The sequence below is a fragment of the Taudactylus pleione genome, unplaced genomic scaffold (assembly GCF_031769625.1).
Source record: "Taudactylus pleione unplaced genomic scaffold, aTauple2 ptg000041l, whole genome shotgun sequence".
Taxonomy (NCBI): domain Eukaryota; kingdom Metazoa; phylum Chordata; class Amphibia; order Anura; family Myobatrachidae; genus Taudactylus; species Taudactylus pleione.
In genome coordinates, this window is record NW_028284443.1 from 48,764,199 (window position 1) to 48,783,130 (window position 18,932).

Sequence of the window (18,932 nt, forward strand, 5' to 3'; positions counted from 1 at the left end):
GACTAATGTCGTCTTTTCTGAGCAGTCTAAAAAGACAAGCGATAATTGGTATATTTTGCAATAAAATACTACTTCCACTGACAACTTAAAACATTGGGGGGCATATTCAATTGGGGGCAAGGTTTAGCGAGGTAAAAAACCTTGCACCCCTTGTGCCCAATTTTGGATTACCGCAGTCTCCATTAAAAATAAAAGTAGTTGTCGAGTATCTCCTCTGGTTTTGGATCTGGATTGGTTTTGCCAAAACCGCCCTTCCGTGTTTTGTTTTTTTGTTTTGTTTCTGTATTTTTTCTTTTAAAAGTCCTAAAAACAGCTAAAATCACATAATTTGGGCCTGTTTTTGTTCCTACAGTATTATTAACCTCAATAACATTTATTTTCACTCGTTTCCAGGCAATTTTGACCAGCTCATAGCTCAAAATATTGATCTATTCATCTAGTTAAGGGCCAAAAGGTTGCATCCAACTAGCTGGCTGACTAAGCTAAACGACAGCAGTGGGCGGCACTAACATGTGGCAGTTCAACTTCAAACATGGCACAGAGTGGCATTGCAGTGGTAGACAGGATGGCAGTTTAATAAACTATACAACCCCTAGGAGTTTTAAAAATCAAGAATGTTTTCCTTAACTAGGTCAGAGGCCCGACCGAGTTGGAATGTTTATGGACTGAAGACAGGAAGAAGACGGAAGGAATGATTAGTTTTTAATTTATTTAATTTAATATTTTGATTCTTAAAAAAAATGATGAGGGATGATCAATCTAGGATCAAGTTCTTCAATTCCTAAAAGACATCTTTGATCTGGAGGAGGTTTTGTAATTTTTTATACATAATGATCTAATAAAAAAAATTAGGTTGCCTTGCTTGTGGAGGTGCTGCTAGAACATACAGATGTTTACTAGTTTGTACTCAGGGAGGTTGTTAGGGATAATGGGACCAAGACTTGCTGTTTATATCAGAGGAAGCAGCCTGTAGTTCTCCGGCTGAATTAGAACTCCCAGCATCTGTGATGTTGGCTGGGTTTATTGGAAGTTATTTGTCGACAATAGGTGGTGTGCTTAAGGTTACCTCAGCCTGCTTTACGAACTGTATGTACCATGTAAATATTTTTGTATGTGACCAATATACACAACAAATTTTTGTATTAAACGTATTTGCACTTTATTGCACACATCCTGGCAGGAAAATGCTCTGTGCTGCTGCTCATATTTGCCCACCCCATCAATTTGGTGGTTCAGACTTTTCTTTAAAAAAAATGAAAGGGGCATGCAGGAGATGCAGTCTGTGGCCATTACAATTTCTGGACATTCATAAACCATAAAATTAAAAATGACAGGCAGCAATGCCCCAAACAGCACATAATTCAAAGACAAGAGGTGCAAGATGGAATTGTCCTTGGGCCCTCCAACCCACCCTTATGTTGTATATATGAAAAGGGACATTCACAGTTTACCAAACCAATCACTTCAGAGACAGAGACTGCCACTTATGGCTGAAATGACTGGTTTGTTTGGACCCCCCACAAAACAAGCTGCCAATGCGCAGTGGACATTGGTGGCAATGATCCCATACACAAACTGGTAAGATCAGATGTCGTCATCATCCCCATCAGTGTGTACATCCTCTTCTTCACACAATATTAATTTGTCCCCTCTGGAATCCAACATTACGAACCCTCCTGTATTTTTTTTTTTTTTTTTTTACTTAATTGCTGGTAAAGGTCTTCTTTATGGAACTTGTAATTAATTTTGATGAACATCATCTTGTCCACATTTTGGGAAACTAATCTCCTACGCCAATCACTGACAAGGTTCCCGGCTGTGCTGAAAACTCTTTCAGAGTATACAATGGAGGGTGGGAAACTTAAGTAAAGCAAAGCCAGTTTGTGTAATGGACTCCAAATTGCATCTCTTTCCTGCCAGTAGTGAAACGGACTGTGTGACATGCCTATTTGGATGCTATCCCTAAAAAAATGATCCACCATTCTCTGAATGGTGACCGTATCAGACAAAGTCACGGTAGACATGTCACTCATTGTAGGTAGTTCTTTCAGACCCAACCAGATGTCATTCGTTTTTGCTGACTTTTCTGGATCAGCAGTGGGTCTCTTAGAAAAATTTAGTTTTTTCCTGGCAGCCACAGAAACTGAAGGAGGAGATGCTGCCGTGTCATGTGCCGCTTGAGCTGCCAATTTTTTCACCAACAGCTCTTTGCATCTTTTAAGATTTACGTCAGTCGGAAAGAAAGACACAATGTATGACTTAAACCTAGGATCAAGTATGGTTGCCAAAATATAGATTTCAAGAGATTGACTACCCTTGGATCCTGGCAAAGCGAATGAAGGGCTTGATCTACAAGTCCCACATACTTAGCGGAATCACTCCGTTTCAGCTCCTCCTCCAGTTTCTCCAACTGCTTTTGCAAAAGTCTGCTATGGGGGATTACATGGCAAGGGCTGGCAGTGTCTGAACTAACTTCACATGTGGCAAGTTTAAAGGGTTTGAGAACCTTGCACAACATGGAAATTATTCTCCACTGCGCTTTACTCTATGTAATAGGCTGTAGTGTAGCTTTGGATGGCCTTTTTCTGCTCCTCCATCCGCTGAAGCAAATAGAGGGTAGAATTCCACCTAGTTACTACCTCTTGCTTCAGCTGATGGCAGGGCAAATTCAACAGTTCTTGCTGGTCCTGCAATCTTCAACACGCAGTTGCTGAATGCCGAAAATGTCCAGAAATCTTTCGGGCCACCGAGAACATCTCCTGCACACCACTGTAATTTTTTTTTTTAAATGTTGCACCACGAAATTGTGAGAGCAAAACATGGGATGTGTTCGAATTCGCCCACATGTAATGCTCACATAATATTGCTGGCAATGTTAGAAATCGCAAATCCTGAGGAGACTCCAAGTGGGGTAAACTATTTTGCAATGATTTCCCTGAATTTTTCTAAGAGGTTCTCAGCGGTGTGCCACTTAGTGAAACCGGTGATACACAGAGTAGCCTGCCACTGAATGAGCTGGCATTTGTTAGATGCTGCTGCTGCTGTTTGCACTGTTGGAGGCAATACAGTGGGCAGTCACAGTCATGTAATTTTTAGTTTGCCCTATCCCACTTATCCACATATCTGTGGTTAAGTGGACAGTGGGAACAGCATTTCGGAGGGCATTAATCAGGTTTTTTTTAATGTCCTTGTACAGATTGGGAATTGCTATTCTAGAGAAGTGGAATCTAGATGGGACATGGTAGCGGGGACATAGGACTTCCATTAACTGTGTAAAACCCACTGCATTAGTGACGGATACTGGACGCAAAACTACAGTAATACCAGCAAAGCGGTTATGGCATTAGTAATCCACTGTGCAACTGGGTGTCTGCTGTCATACGTGTGCAACATTGCAAAGGATTGTTTGACAGTCAATTGTTTGTTTAAACTAAAAGTAGTCTTCTTCCTGGTCCCCTTCTGGGATGAAGATCCACTCACAGCAGCAACAGGCGTAGCACCCAAGGATCCTTCTGAGGAACCACTTATAGGAGAGGAGTCACTCATTCTTATGAAATTGGATGCAGGACTACTTCCGATCACGATTGAGGATATTGATGATGATGCAGGTGTTGGAGATTGCAGGCGCTTGGATCCAGATAGAAGGGAGCAGCTAGGTGACACTGGACTGATTGTTGTTAAGTTTTTTCTTAGCCAAAGTTTCTGAATTTGAAAAACCCTTTACAATTTGATGAATGCGCTGCAAGTGACGTAACAGGGAGGAGGTTCCTAGATGGTTAAGATCCTTACCTCTACTTACTGTTACTTGGCACGTTTAGATGGCTTGGCAAAGGTTGTCCGGATTTGGGTGGAAATAATTCCACACATGAGAAGTGGATTTTTTGGTCCTTTGACCAGGCATGACAATAATGGAATTTTTCCCACCATGGGTCAACTGTTGCCTGATTTATAGATTTTACACAAACATCCTTGGCATCAACATCCTTGTTGTTATCGCCAAATACATAAATATCTTCTTAATCCTCCTGGCACAATTCCACAGAAACATCCTCGATTTCTAAGTCAGCATGTTGACTTGTGCTGCTCATCCCCACATTTACAGAGGGCACGCAAATGTTGGAAGGAGGATCCTCTTCAAGTACAATATTAGAAAGGTCAGGCTCACACATGGCAACTGCGGACACACTTGGATTCTCCTCGAGGATCTGTGGCTTTTCGGAGCACACAGTTGGTTCCGTCTTACTGGTTTTGACAATTTTTTTTTTTTTTTTTTTTTTTTATAAGTCTACTACAAGCAGAAAGGCTTACATCATCACAACTAGAAACACCAGTCATAAATACAGGCCAAGGCCATATCCTTTCCATTTCGTGTAGTGAATGGCATATAGCCAATTTTTTGTTCCTCTAAAGCTGACTTTGCTTTTGATTTTTTTTCTTTAACAGAGTAAAAGTTGATTTTACATGGCCTGACTTAAGCCCTGGGGCACCAGCCTTCATAGATGACCTTGAAGGCATTGCATCGTCATCATGACTGCTGCCGGCAGCTACAAGACAGGTACTGTATGTGGTTCCTGCTCTCCTGTCATGTGACTGTCCTCCATACTCACTGCAGTCTTGCAGCTGTGTCACCAAGCAATTATAGCGCAGCTAACTTGCAGCTAACGCACACAACCTACACAAAAAAAACAACAACTATATTTAAAACTAGGGAAGAGCACCCCTGAACGTGGCAGCAGCCCCTTGATAAACGACACGGGCAGCACCCATTCGCAGCTACGTTGCTGATAAGTGTGGCTAACGCGCACACACACACAGAAAAAAAACCCCGTTATATTAATAAACAGCACAGCCGCTACGGACAACACCACAGCCCCTCCCTAGCTTCCTCTTCACTCTCCACAACTGGAATGAAGATGGTGGTGAGCGCGGGAACCTTTATAGTATCCATAACCCTGCGAGAATCCGACAGCGAGTGTTGGATGTTTTTCCTTGTTTTGAGATCAGAGTCTGGCGGGAAAAACCGAACCAGATTCAGTTGTCGGCCCTGATCCCGAACTTCGGGTGGGTCCTGTCCTCGGGGAAACCAACCCGCTCATCTCTAGTTTTCAGAGCTGAAAACCCTGCAGCGTGTTAAAAAAACTCACTGCATCATAGCCCCGCTCACTCGCGGCGTCTTGTATTAGACGCCACTGAGCGGGAAACTTCAGTCTGGCGGCGGAGGGGGAGGAGTGAAGATCTCCCGAAGAAAAGAGTGTCACGGCAATAATTCCAGAGGCCGCGCAACAGGCCAGAAGACAGCGTGATCAAGGAGGAACTAAGGATGAAGCGCCGTCGCTGGCCAGGGCGGGCCAGCGACAGAAGAAAGAAGCTGTGGACCGGAGAGGACTGCGGGGGTGGAAAGAAAAAGCTAACGAAGCACCCCCCCTGCAGCCTCTTATACCTTATCAGTAGGTGGCTTTGGGCCACCGGTATCTAACCCCTCCCTAGACCACCAGGGTTGTCGGGCACTATGCCCGTGGGAGATAAATTCAGGCAATGGGCCTGTGGGTATATAGGAGGGCACAAGGCCTGGGCTACATAGGAGGCATTAGGCCCAATTGAAGGTATCTGCCCCCCATATAGGTGTGAGTGACCTGGGCATTCGGCCCAGGTCACTAAAGGGCAAATAGGTGGGCCACTACTGGGGGCAAAGCATAGGGGGTCAACTTCTGGGGGCACTGCATAGGGGTGTGATTACTACTGGGGGAAATTCATAGGGGGACTACTACTGGGGCACTGCATAGGGGGGGGGATTACATCTTTAGAGTGTAAGCTCTCACGTGCTTCTCTTTACGCCCCATAAGGGATACCTAACAAGTGACTGCCAACTCCCGGTTGCTTATTGTGAGTGTTTTAATCGCTATTGCAGCAATCTATATAAATAGTGTCCTTGTACTGCACTGTAATGTCCTGTAAGTTACTTGTTTCATGTTCACTTATTAGTTCTATGTAAGGTGCTGCGGAACACTTGTGGCGCCTTATAAATAAAGGATAATAATAATAACAATAATTACTACTGGGGGCAATGCATAGGGGGACTACTAGGGGCAATGCATAGGGGATCAACTACTGGGGGCACTGCATAAGGGGAGATTACTACTGGGGACAATGCATAGGGAGTCAACTCCTGGAGGCACTGCATGGGGTGTGGGGGATTACTACTGGGGGCATTTAAGGGGCATGTGGGGAGGTCTGATGCTGTTGGCGGTATCAGATGGGCATTCTAAAGGGATGCGTGGTGGCATGTGGGGAGGTCTGAGGGACATATGGGGACCTCTAAAGCATAAATTATGATGGAACCCAGAAATGGTCAGATAGGACCCCATTTTTTTAAAATGGAGAGTCCCTGGGACTCACATTTTGTCACTCAGCGCGATCACTGCTCCCGACACTGGATGCAGAAGACGCCGCTTGGGAATATGAGTAATTAAGGACTAATTAAGCGAATTGGAAACTTTCAATTGCTTAATTAGTCCTCGGGGAGGGGGATGTTTGCCGCCGGGGTCCCAAAGCAAGTACTTAGTAACCCAGGGATATAAATAAGATAATAATTTAGCACTGGGAATCCTTAAACAATCGAGATTATAGGATTAAACGTCATTACAAAAATCAAATAGATGGAATAACTTGCTGCAGCTCCCACTCACAAGAGCACCAGTACTTGAATAACATACAAAACAACAAGAGTAGTCCACAAGTTCTGCTAGAATTCGATATACAGGACGCCTTAATCAAGATATCCATATTTAAAGATTAAGAACAACAAGGGGATTGTATTATCCAACAGTGTGCAATACTTATTTCACTGTAATGGAAGGAACCTCCGGACTCACCCCAAGTCAGTGAGATGCATTCACATAAAAGTTTTTTTCATTCCCCGTGTTCTTCCTTCCAGAGAGATACAATTCTCAGACTACTTAAGAATCACACTCACCTGGGGTATAAGCCCCTACATGCACAAAAAGGTTTCTTTATCCCTGGTTCTCTCAGCAGTTATATATACTTCTTTAACTGGTGTAGCTTTCAGATCACCAACATTAGAGGCAGAATTCGTACATTTCCATAAAATACATAAAAGTTTTATTCACATACAATAAAAAGTTCCACAAAAGAGATTTGATTCACATCACAATCAGGACAAATATAAAAATATATAAATATATAAAAATCTAAACTACTACATAGTAGCCCCTGTAGGTCAGTATGGTATGTTCCACTCTATTCCTTATGGCTCAACAAGATGGAAAATGATGGAAAAACAAAAACACCTCTCCTCACCCCACTGTTCCAGGGAATCCAGTTTGGACGGAGGGTCCTCAAGATGGAAAAAAAGAGGCCTAAATATTGTCCACTAGAAGTGGAACGAACACCTTAGGGGTCCTTTAAACACCAATGCGTTTCAGAAATAGCTTCCTTCCTCAGGGTGTAGAGATGAACATACCATGTCAGCCATATATACCCTAAACACATGGTCATGTGAAATTTCCTCCAATCAAAAAAAAAGGGTTCAACTGCCGTACTTAATATTTTTTACTCCTGTTCCCAAAGGCTTCCCAAAATGAAACATATCAAAGAGAGATTGTATTTAAGTGTATAACATACATGTACAAAAAAATTTAACAAACACATTCTCAGATATTCAAGGTCAAAGTTCACATCATCTGACCTTGAAATGTAAAAGTCAATATTTAAATATAAAACAATTTTTTATAAAACCTCTGATCCCTTAGCTTCAAAGCAAGACCAACATGAAAGTTCTACCACAATTAGAAGCAAAGTTATTATTCGTTTTAGTTGACCTTGAAAGCATAATTTAAAATTTTTTGTCATGTTTGCAATCCTGTAGCAGGACCACCATGCATCACTGAGGGCTAAAATTTAAAATATGAAAGTAACTTTATGCCATCTACCATCCTACCAAAATTCAAGAAAATCTGAGATGGTCAGGTTGAAAAGTTACTTTTTTTGTGATGATTTGGCATGGAATGACCCTCCTATGAGATGCTGAAAGTGCCGGGTGTCATTGTTTGCCAAAAATGTGTCTAATTCGCAATGTGATGCGACTAGGACGCACCAGGAGACAGACTACCAATTTGATATGCGACACTTGTATATCTGTGTGCATCAGTCAATCAGCATACGAAGTGCTATAAAGCAACAGCCGCAGCTTTTTTTCCACACTAAGATCAGTTTTCAGTTGCACACAGATATACAAGTGCCACATATCAAATTAATCAGCAGTCTTCTGATGCGTCCGCATCACCACACAAGACGCATTTTTAGCAAAACAAGATGCCTAATGCTAGCAGAGTTGCATCGGGAATATTGCGCTGCATAGCGTATTAAGGCTAGACGAGAAAGGACACAACTGTAGCTTTCCTATTTAAAAAAAAAATGGTAGGCCTTGTTGGGCTGCAATATTAAACCTACAGATAGTGCGTAGTTTACAAAAACTTATATTTAGAAACCGGCTAGCTGCAATTTTCGAACAAAATAATAAAGAAGAAAGTATTTCTGATGCTTAGTAAAAAAAAAAAATAATATATAGTATAGTTTGGTTAACATTAAATTTTTTGTTTGTGTCTCAATCATAAATTTAGGGTCTTAAGTGTATAGTATAACACTAATAACAAGAGATATGGTAAGAACTTACCTTTGTTATCTCTGTTTCTACGAAGTCCATAGGGTCCACAGGGTTGACCTTGGGGTATAGCTGGATCTGGATCCATGGGCACCACGCAGTTAAAGCTTTAGCTGCTCCCAGGATGCACTTGGGTCCGTCCTCCTCTATACCCCGCCCCCGAGCCACAGCACCTCAGTTGATAAGCAGCCAAGGCCGGAGGAGGAGACTAAACAGAGAGAAGGAAGACTGGAACACACAAGAAACCATACTCACAGAAATGGGAGACGGAAAACCAGTGACCAGCCAGACAGCCCATTTGAAGCCAGGTGCGTCAGGGCGGGCGCCCTGTGGACCCTATGGACTTCGTAGAAACAGAGATAACAAAGGTAAGTTCTTACCATATGTCTTGTTTTCTACTTCAGGGTCCATAGGGGTCCACAGGGTTGACCTTGGGGATGTCCCAAAGCAGTTCAACTAAGGCTAGGGACGCTCCTGTGCTGAAAGGAGCACCCGGCGCCCAAAGGATGCATCCTGAGAGGCGAAGGTGTCAAACGCATAGAACCCCAAAAACGTTTGAATTGAAGACCAAGTGGCCGCCTTACACAGCTGAACAGCAGAGGCGCCACGTCTAGCAGCCCAAGAGGGACCCACAGAACGAGTGGAATGAGACTTAACAGAGGCTGGCACAGGTAAACCCTCCTGTGCATAAGCCTCACAAATAACGGAACGAAGCCAACGGGCTAACGTTTGTTTGTTGGCAGGCCAACCCCTCTTGTGAAAACCAAAGAGGATAAACAAGGAATCAGACTTCCTAACCGAAGCAGTCCGGTCCACATATATTCTAAGCGCCCGGACCACATCTAAGGAAGTCTCACCAGCTGAAAGATCAGGGGACTGAAAATGCTGGCACAACAAGTTCCTGATTAATGTGGAATTTCGAGACCACTTTGGGCAAAAACTCAGGACGAGTGCGGAGCACCGCTCTGTCCCGGTGAAAAATCAGGAAAGGAGGGCGACAGGAAAGCGCCCCCAATTCAGACACCCTCCTGGCCGAAGCAATTGCCAGGAGAAAAACAGTCTTAAATGTCAGCCACTTGAGCTCCACCGACTCAAGAGGCTCAAACGGAGGACCCTGCAGGACCCGTAGAACCACCGCCAAGTCCCAAGGAGCCACAGGAGGCACAAAGGGAGGCTGGATCCTGAGAACACCTTGGAAAAAGGTGTGAACATCCGGCAGTGTTGCAATCCGCCGTTGAAACCACACGGACAAGGCGGACACATGAACCTTCAGAGATGCAAGGCGTAAGCCGAGGTCCAATCCTGATTGAAGAAATTCCAAGATCCTAGAAACTCGGAACACCTGAGGATCATAATGTCTGGACTCACACCACTGAAAGTAAGTGTGCCACACCCTGTGATAAATCCGTGCTGAAGCAGGCTTGCGTGCCCTGAGCATGGTACCAATAACCGAACTGGAGAAGCCCCGAGACCTCAAGACGGCTGTCTCGAGAGCCACGCCGTCAAAGACAGCCGACCCAGATCCAGGTAAAGGCAGGGCCCCTGAGACAACAGGTCCCGACGCTGAGGAAGAAGGTACGGAGCGTCGATGGAGAGGCTCCTGAGATCGGAGTACCAAGGACGTCTGGGCCACGCTGGAGCCACCAGCACGAGCGTGCCGCCGTCCTGCTTGAATTTCCGCAGAACCCGAGAAAGTAGGGATATCGGAGGAAACAGATACGCCAGGTGAAACGTCCATTTCACCGACAGCGCGTCCACCAGACTTGCGCCTGCGTCTCTTGTCCTTGACCCGTAAACGGGCAACTTGTGATTGTGACGGGAGGCCATCAAGTCCAGCTCCGGCAGTCCCCACCTGACCACGAGTAGCTGAAACACCTCTGGGTGAAGCGACCATTCCCCGGGATGCACGTCGTGACGGCTGAGGAAGTCCGCTTCCCAATTGAGGACTCTGGGGATGAAGACCGCCGAGATAGCTGGAATGTGACCCTCCGCCCAAATCAGGATGCAAGACACCTCCGACATCGCTGCCTGACTGCGAGTTCCTCCTTGGTGGTTGATATACGCCACCGTGGTGGCGTTGTCGGACTGCACCTGTACCGCCCTTCGGTGAAGAGCGGGGCCGGACGACTGCAGGGCCCTGTATACTGCCCGCAGTTCCAGGATGTTGATGGGAAGAAGTGCTTCTTCCGCAGACCAACGACCCTGGAGAGACAATGAGCCGGTCACTGCCCCCCAACCCCGGAGACTGGCATCCGTCGTGAGCAGGACCCAGTCCGGGATCCAAAAGGGGCGCCCCTCGACCAGATGAGCTGTCTGAAGCCACCAAGCCAAAGATTGCCGAACGTCCGGAGACAACACCAGCACCTGAGAGCGGATCTGGTGAGGTAACCCGTTCCATTCCGATAGAATCAGCCCCTGCAGGGGCCGGGAATGGAATTGGGCAAATTCCACCATGTCGAATGTCGACACCATGGACCCCAGAACTCTCATAGCTGAATGGACCGACAGGCGGCAACTGCTCAGGCAACAGAGTATCCGCAGCTGTAGGGAGGCGACCTTCTCCGGAGTCAGGAAGATCCTTTGCTGACGCGAATCCAGCAGGGCTCCCAAATGAACCATCCGCTGTGATGGAATCATGGAGGACTTTTTCCAAAGAAGCAGTACCTCCGCGGAGCTCGCCAGCAACAGGAGGTTATCCAGATACGGCAGCAGCCGTACATTCTGGTTCCGAAGATGTGCGGCCATGAACGCCATAATCTTCGTGAACACCCTCGGTGCCGTGGAGAGACCAAAGGGAGCGCCCGGAACTGATAGCGGTGTTGAAGGATAGCGAACCTCAGATACCGCTGGTGCGAAGGTGCTATCGGAACATGGAGGTAGGCGTCCTGGATATCCAGGGACACCATGTAATCCCCCGGTTCCATCGCCAGAATGATGGAACGTAACGTTTCCATCCTGAACTTGGGAACTGAGGAATTTGTTCAGAGACTTCAAGTTGAGGATAGGGCGATGAGAACCATTGGGTTTCTGCACCAGAAACAGAGACGAATAATACCCCGTCCCTCGTTGTGATTGAGGAACGGGAACAATGACCCCTGCTTTCAGCAAGGACTCTATAGCCTCCTGAATCTGTAACGCCTTGGTCTTGTCCTGAGAAGGACTCGTGCAGAAAAACTGGTGGGGTGGTCTGTGCCGAAAAGACAGGGCGTACCCCTGGGAGACCACTTCTAAAACCCAGGCATCCGTGGTGGTATTGTGCCAGCACTGGGCAAATCGAAGAAGTCGGCCTCCCACTCTGAGGTCCCCCAGAGGGAGGCCCGTCCCATCAGGCCGCAGGTTTATCTTCCTGCTTGGAAGAAGGGCGCCGAGCACTCCAGGCTTTCTTCTTGGGTTTAGAGGCAGTCTTACACGCCGACTGTCTCGGGAAGGACTGACCTTATGCCTTACCCTGAACCCGAAAGGAACGAAAAGCCGAACTCAGAACCTTAGCAGGCAGTGCCGCCGAAGGGAGGAAAGCCGACTTGGATTTAGCCATGGTATCCACTATTTTGTCCAAGTCCGGACCAAATAGTAATTCCCCATTGAAAGGTAAGGCCTCCAGGCCTTTCTTTGAATCAGAGTCCGCTCTCCAGGACCGCAACCATAAGGATCGGCAGGCAGACACCGCTGCAGCCAATACCCGCGAAGTCAGCAAACTAGCATCTAAAGAGGCTTCCCCAATGTAAGAAGCAGCGTCCCTCATCTGACCCAACAACGCCCTCTGGACATCCGGAGCGTCGTCTGGGAAGGTATCTTCCAATGCATTGGCCCACCCCTCAATGGCCTTGGCCACCCAGGAGATGGCCATGGACGGTCGGGCCACCGCCCCGGAGAGGGAGTAAATAGACTTTAAGCAAGTCTCAACTTTCCTGTCCGTGGGATCCTTCAGCGAGGATATAGACGGTAATGGCAAAGTAGAGCTCATTATTAAACGGGTGACATGGGAATCCACCGCCGGTGGAGTTTCCCATTTTTTACAATGTGCCTCAGGGAAGGGATAATTAGAAGCCAACCGCTTCTGAGGAAGGAATCTCTTACTGGGCGCCTGCCAAGCTACCGCCATATGATCCGTCAACTGATCCGACAGGGGAAACACCGCAGAAGCCACCTTAGTTTTTTTGAAACTAGGATACTTCGACTTAGGAGCCGGTGCCTCATCCTCTATAAGAAGAATGGCTCGCACCGCCCTAACCAGTGCTCGCACATTAATGGACGACTTGGTATCCATTTCCTGGACCGAGGCGTCCGAGTCAGCGTCATCAGGGACCTCCCCATCATCTGAGGAACCCTCTGAGTCCGATACCTGAGCCGCCCGCGCCATGACTGGGCGTTTTGAAACCCTAGAAGGCATGTCAGTCTGCAACATTGACTGAAAAGCCGAGGATGCGGCCGCCAAATTTTGCACGGAGTTGGAGAGCACATCCACCCAGGGTGGAGGAGTCGCCATAGGGGCCTGAAAAGGTACCGCAGGCTGCTGCGGCACAGGGGAAGCCTGTATATACATAGGCAACCCCGTATATGGACCCACAGACTGAGACCCAGGAGGACTCCGCAACAACTGCGGGACACCCGGGGAATGGGGGATGGTCGGCTGGGGTAACGCCCTAGTAGGGAGAGCAGTCGGGACCGACACCAGACAATAGACACCAGCACTAGAGAAAACATCGCCCACGGTGGTTCCTGCATCAGAGAAGGTCTGGATGGGCCAGGAGCCACCTGGCACCGACCACACAGGCCATCCTGTGACAAATCCTCCCTATCCACTCCTGCAGAACAGCGTCCGCAGGAGGCCAACACCGGAGCCACTGAGCGCTCAACCTCCTCGTCTGACATGACAGAATATATTATATAGTCAAAAAATATATCTGGCAACAGGGCAGAAGAAAACGCACTCACCGGTGTGCTGAACAACAGCCCACAATATGGCACTGTGTAGCACACAACTGTATGTGACGAACCTCACAAATACGTGATTTATATAGGTGAGGTCTGTAGAAACACCCCTCCCCCACACACCAGTAGGGCTTGTAGGAGAAGTAAAGGGATAGGTATAAGCTGACAGTAAGTGGAAAATAAGCACAGACAGGCAGCACTAGCAAAAGTCACATACCATGCAGAGAAGATATACTCACTGCACCTTTCCACTACAATCAACCTGCCCAGATTCAGTGTCTGGGAGGGCTATAGTGCTGTGTACGCTGTCCTTAAATCGGGGGAGAGGTACACAGGGGGACCGGTCCACGTGCTCCCTGAGATCTGCGTTGCCACAGAGAAAATGGCCACCAGAGACCTCAGAGGAGGAGTGGCCGAAGAGTCTGCAGCTCAGCGACGCCAGACTGCGTGCTGAAAGGCGCGCTGAGCTGAGGAGCCGCAAGACAGGGAAGGCTTCCTCCCCTGGCTAGCCTATTAACCCCAGGGCTTGCCGGCTTCCCGCTTGCCAATATATCCCTGGTGGTCTAGTGGTCCCACGGGCTATTTCTCCTCAGAGGGGGAGCCCGCCGCCACCGCTAGCGGCCCCCGGTCTGTCCCCTAGGACCGGGGGCAAAGGACTGCATGTGCAGGCAATACCCCCGAGCCGCCGCTAATCGGCGGCTCGTGGCTTACCTTATCCCCGGCGACTCCGTGAGCAGTCCAGGGAGGGACCCAGAGTCCGGCTAGTACGGACTCTGGCCCCCCCTGCCGCGATCCCCAGTGCAGTACTGGCGTCGCGGCGCCAGCGGGGAAGGAGAGCGGCAGCGTGGGCGTCTGCATAGACAGCCCGTCGCTGCCACACTAGAGCCTCTGTTTTAAAAGAAAAAACTAACAGGCCCCTTTTTTTTTTTTTTTGTAAATAGAAAGCTTTTGTGGGCTGCTCCTGCAGCCCCCCTGCGCAGGTGACCCGACTCCGGCCGGGCACCAACTCAAACTGAGGTGCTGTGGCTCGGGGGCGGGGTATAGAGGAGGACGGACCCCAGTGCATCCTGGGAGCAGCTAAAGCTTTAACTGCGTGGTGCCCATGGATCCAGATCCAGCTATACCCCAAGGTCAACCCTGTGGACCCCTATGGACTCTGAAGTAGAAATTGTAAAATTAATTAGGAGAGGAGGTTTACATAAATATTTAAGTCCCCTAAAGTTCCTATGTCCATTCTATTGTAACAGGAGTCAGGCATATAAAACAATGAAATTTAACTACTAAGAGTGTACATTTTTTTTCTGCTTCTAAGCATTAGTGACTACCTTCCCCATATATCATTGTCATTTTTAAAATGTTGAATTTCAGCTTTATTTTTTGTGTGTAGTGCATTTAAACTTCTAAAAATTACCATGAAATGTAACATGAGTCACATGGAATGACCCAAAAGGTATTTTCAGAAAATACAAAGCCTTTAAAAGAGTACTTTGCATGGGTACTGCAATAAAAAAAATCAAATCAGTGATATTAATGTTGGGATATGATGAGCGCAAACATCGAAAAATGGACGTTGCAGAGGGGTGAGAAACCCCTCAGCAATTAATGGATAAATGAAGGCAACATTTTATGAAGACAAGAATTCAAGGTCAGAGACACTAACATTTAAAAACAGTTTTAAAACAAATACATTTAAAATAAAAAATTGTGTTAATTTCTTGATGTTTTAGTATTGTCCACACCAAATACCAAAGTTGGGATATCAATGGGGTCTTAGGTTTATTGCAATTTTTACTTTAAGTAACATGTGAAAAATTCAGATTTTGCAGTCAAATATGACTATATATATTTATTATAAATTGTTACTTTCATAATAATGGCAATGTTTTTTTTTTCCATAAATTTGTTTCATTAAAGGCCTTATACCTTATAAAAGCAATAGTTATTGGTTCATTAAAAGTTTATTTTTTTTTCTCTAAAATTGAAAACTTAAAACCTAATAAATTATGTAGGAATTATTATTATTAACCATCAGAGTGAATTGTTTTGAAAATTTACAATTTCTAGACGGTAGCTAGAATCTGATAGGTCGGTATGGTCAACTCCTCCACTTTTCCCAAATCACTTGATTGTCAATGTCAAAAAGAGCCCCATCCATCACTAGAGTCCTGAATATTCCTGCTTTTAAATTTGTCAATGCAATTAAATCTGATGCTTAAGAATAGTAACCAAATAATTTACCAAGTTTTTAAATATTGAAATTTCAGAGAAAAACAAAAGATCACATTATAAAATAATGCACCCATAACTGTTTGTCTAAAAGGTATAAGGCAATTAAACAAATTAGATAAAAACTCTGCCAAGATTAAAAAGTAACAAGCCCAAAATGTTAACATATTTTAGATTTGATATTTGACAGCAATGTAGTGTAAGTTTAAAAAATTTCACACAAGCAAATATGACTTTCATAAGCAACTTTTTCCCAAATCATATGATGTTCCCTCCATTGTTGTAGTGTATTCTCACTGTTGTAAATATAGTGTAAACCCCTCCCCTCCAAAACAAAAGGAAACCAGAATGTCTTACTTTAGCAAATCCATTAGATGGCGTATAAAATCTCCTTGTCCAAGGAGGAGATAGCGTCTCATGGCTTGCAAATGCTCAAGCAAGTTGTAATTCTTGTTAAGGACATCCAGCAGGTATTTACTAGTCTCAAAATATGCAGCATCAATTTTACTCTGGAATGCATTTTCCAGATCTGTAAATAAGTCTGCAGCTAAAAAGCATAAATACATATGTTGGTAAGTAATGTAAAACAACTTGATGACATACAGTATCGTGCATACAAAAGGTTTGATGTTTCAAACACAAACTTGGAAATCCTGTAATATTTGCTTAACTCATAGCAGCAGATAATACCAGAATATATTTACTAAAGATCAATTTTTCAAAGCTTTTGATGAATAGATTTAAAAGGCCAATAGTAATATACGCAAAGTGTATTAATAAATGCCTTTTAAATCAGCCCTCAAAGTAGCCAATAACATTATTTTAAAAATTGATCTTCAGTAAATAAACCCTCTAGGTTTTGAAAATCATGCTGTATCTTTATCATTACACCTTGACAGTGGACAATGTCTGGGCAACTAGTGTACATGATAGGGACAATTACATTATAGTGGTAATGGTGTACACATAAAATGTTAAAAATACATAATCTAATAGTTTAAATACCAAACAGCAATTTTGTCCGTACAATGAGCTAAACTATAAATGTACCATCTGGCTAAGACAGAAAAGTAAATATTTACTTTAACTATCGAGCTGGTCACATTATGAATAAATACTTTTATTTAATAAACCTGAAATCTAAATATATATTGTTCTTCTAATGCCCATTTTAATTCTATAAATATTAAGTGATTCTGTTTTCTTACTCTGTCCCATAATGATTAACAGACAGAAGTTAAACAAAAAGGACACATCAAAAATAGTGCATGTAAAAAATGGAAGTTTATTTTTTTTCTATTGAATTTTTTAATTGGTTGACAAATTTCAAAAGTAGGTAGATAATGAATTTCTAGAGCAAATAAAGCTTTTGTAAAGTTTTAAGTGAGGTTAAAGAAAAAAAAAAAAGGATGTATGGTAAAACTTACCCTTGTTAATTATTTTTCTTCGAAGTCCATAGGGTCCACAGGGAGACAATGGGGTGTAGATGGTGGATAGGAAGACAGGACACCAAACAGCTAAGCTTTTGCAATGCCAGAATGCTCTGGTCCTTCCCCCCTATTCTCCGATCCTGACACAATCCGTTTGTCAACAAGCCCAAGGCAGGAGCAGGAGAGGATAGAGAAGGAAGACTGGTACACAGAAGAATCACACTCTCACACAACAAAGGAGGAAACCGGTGACCAAGAAATGTAACCCACAGAAGCCAGGTGCATCAGGGCGGGTGCATTGTGGACCCTATGGACTCCGAAGAAAGAGTTAACAAGGGTAAGTTTTACCATAACTTACTTTTCTTCTTCAGGGTTTATAGGGCTCCACAGGGAGACATTGGGGATGTTCCAAATCCGTTGTACATAGGCAGGGACGCTCCTGAGCTGAGAGGAGAACCCGGCGCACCGAAGGAAGCATCCTGAGGCAAATGTATCAAAGGCACAGAACCTAATAAAGGTGTGGACAGAAGACCACATGGCCGACTTGTATAGTTGTTCAGCAGACGCGCCACCCCGGGCTGCCCACAAGGGACCCACAAACAGTAGAATGAGCAGATACTGTAACCGGCACAGGAAGGCTAGTCGGCGTGCAAGACAGATAGTCATGCAAACCATCTGGCCAAAGTCTGTCTGTTAGCTGGCCATCCCTTCTGGAATCCATATAGGACAAAGAGGGAGTTTGATTTCCTGACTGAAGTAGTATGGTCCATGTAGATCGTCAGAGCACGGTCCACATCCAAAGAGGCCTCCCGTGTCCTGGATCCGTACATTAGTAGCTTGCGATTCTGTCGAGAGGCCATGAGATCCACGTCTGGGAGGCCTCACTTGTTCACCAGGAGTTGAAAGACCTCTGGGTGTAGAGTCTACTCCCGAACATGCAAGTCGTCACGACTGAGGAAATCTGCTTCCCAATTGAGAATCCCGGGGATGAACACAGCGGAGATGGCATTCTGTCCATGAGAGAATGCGTGACACCTCTGCCATTGCTGACAGACTGAGTGTCTCCCTAGTGATTGAGGTAGGCCACTGCCGTGACATTGTCGGACTGTACTTGTACTGGTCTGCCCCGAAGAATGTCCTAAGCCAGAGTGAGCTCTGTAGATGGCTCGGAGTTCTAGGACGTTGATTGGTAAGGTCGTCTTGGCCGGAGTCCAGCGACCTTGGAAGAAGTGCTGGCCGGTCACTGCGCCCCACCCGTGGAGGATGGCGTCCATGGTGAGGAGTACCCATTCCAGATTCCAAAAGGGGGCGACCATTGTTCAAGTGGGACATCTGTAACCACCAGGAGAGGGGCAGATTAACTTCCGGAGAGAAGCTCATCATCTGAGACCTGATCAGATAAGGCAGTCCATTCCACCTGGATAGGATTAGGTTATGTATGGGCCTGGAGTGGAACTGAGGAAACTCCACCATGTCGAAGGTGGATACCATGGACCCCAAGGTCTGTATTGTGGATTGAATTGACACTCAGCAACCGAGGAGTAACCTGCGTACCAGTTCCTGTAGTACAGAGAACTTTGTCTGCTGTCAGGAAGATTCTCTGAGCCTGAGAATTCTCAAATGCACCATCCTTTGTGAAGGGGTCAGGGAGGACTATTTCCAGT

At 45.6% G+C, this 18,932-nt stretch overlaps 1 protein-coding gene across 1 annotated transcript in view; it reads right to left on the reverse strand.

The window, feature by feature from the left end:
• Positions 1-18,932, reverse strand: part of TUBGCP3 (tubulin gamma complex component 3) — a 277,741-nt gene that overhangs the window by 79,809 nt on the left and 179,000 nt on the right. The window contains exon 14 of the mRNA XM_088456791.1: positions 16,196-16,385. Coding sequence (XP_088312917.1) covers positions 16,196-16,385 — 190 coding nt within the window. The remainder of the gene's footprint in view (positions 1-16,195; positions 16,386-18,932) is intronic.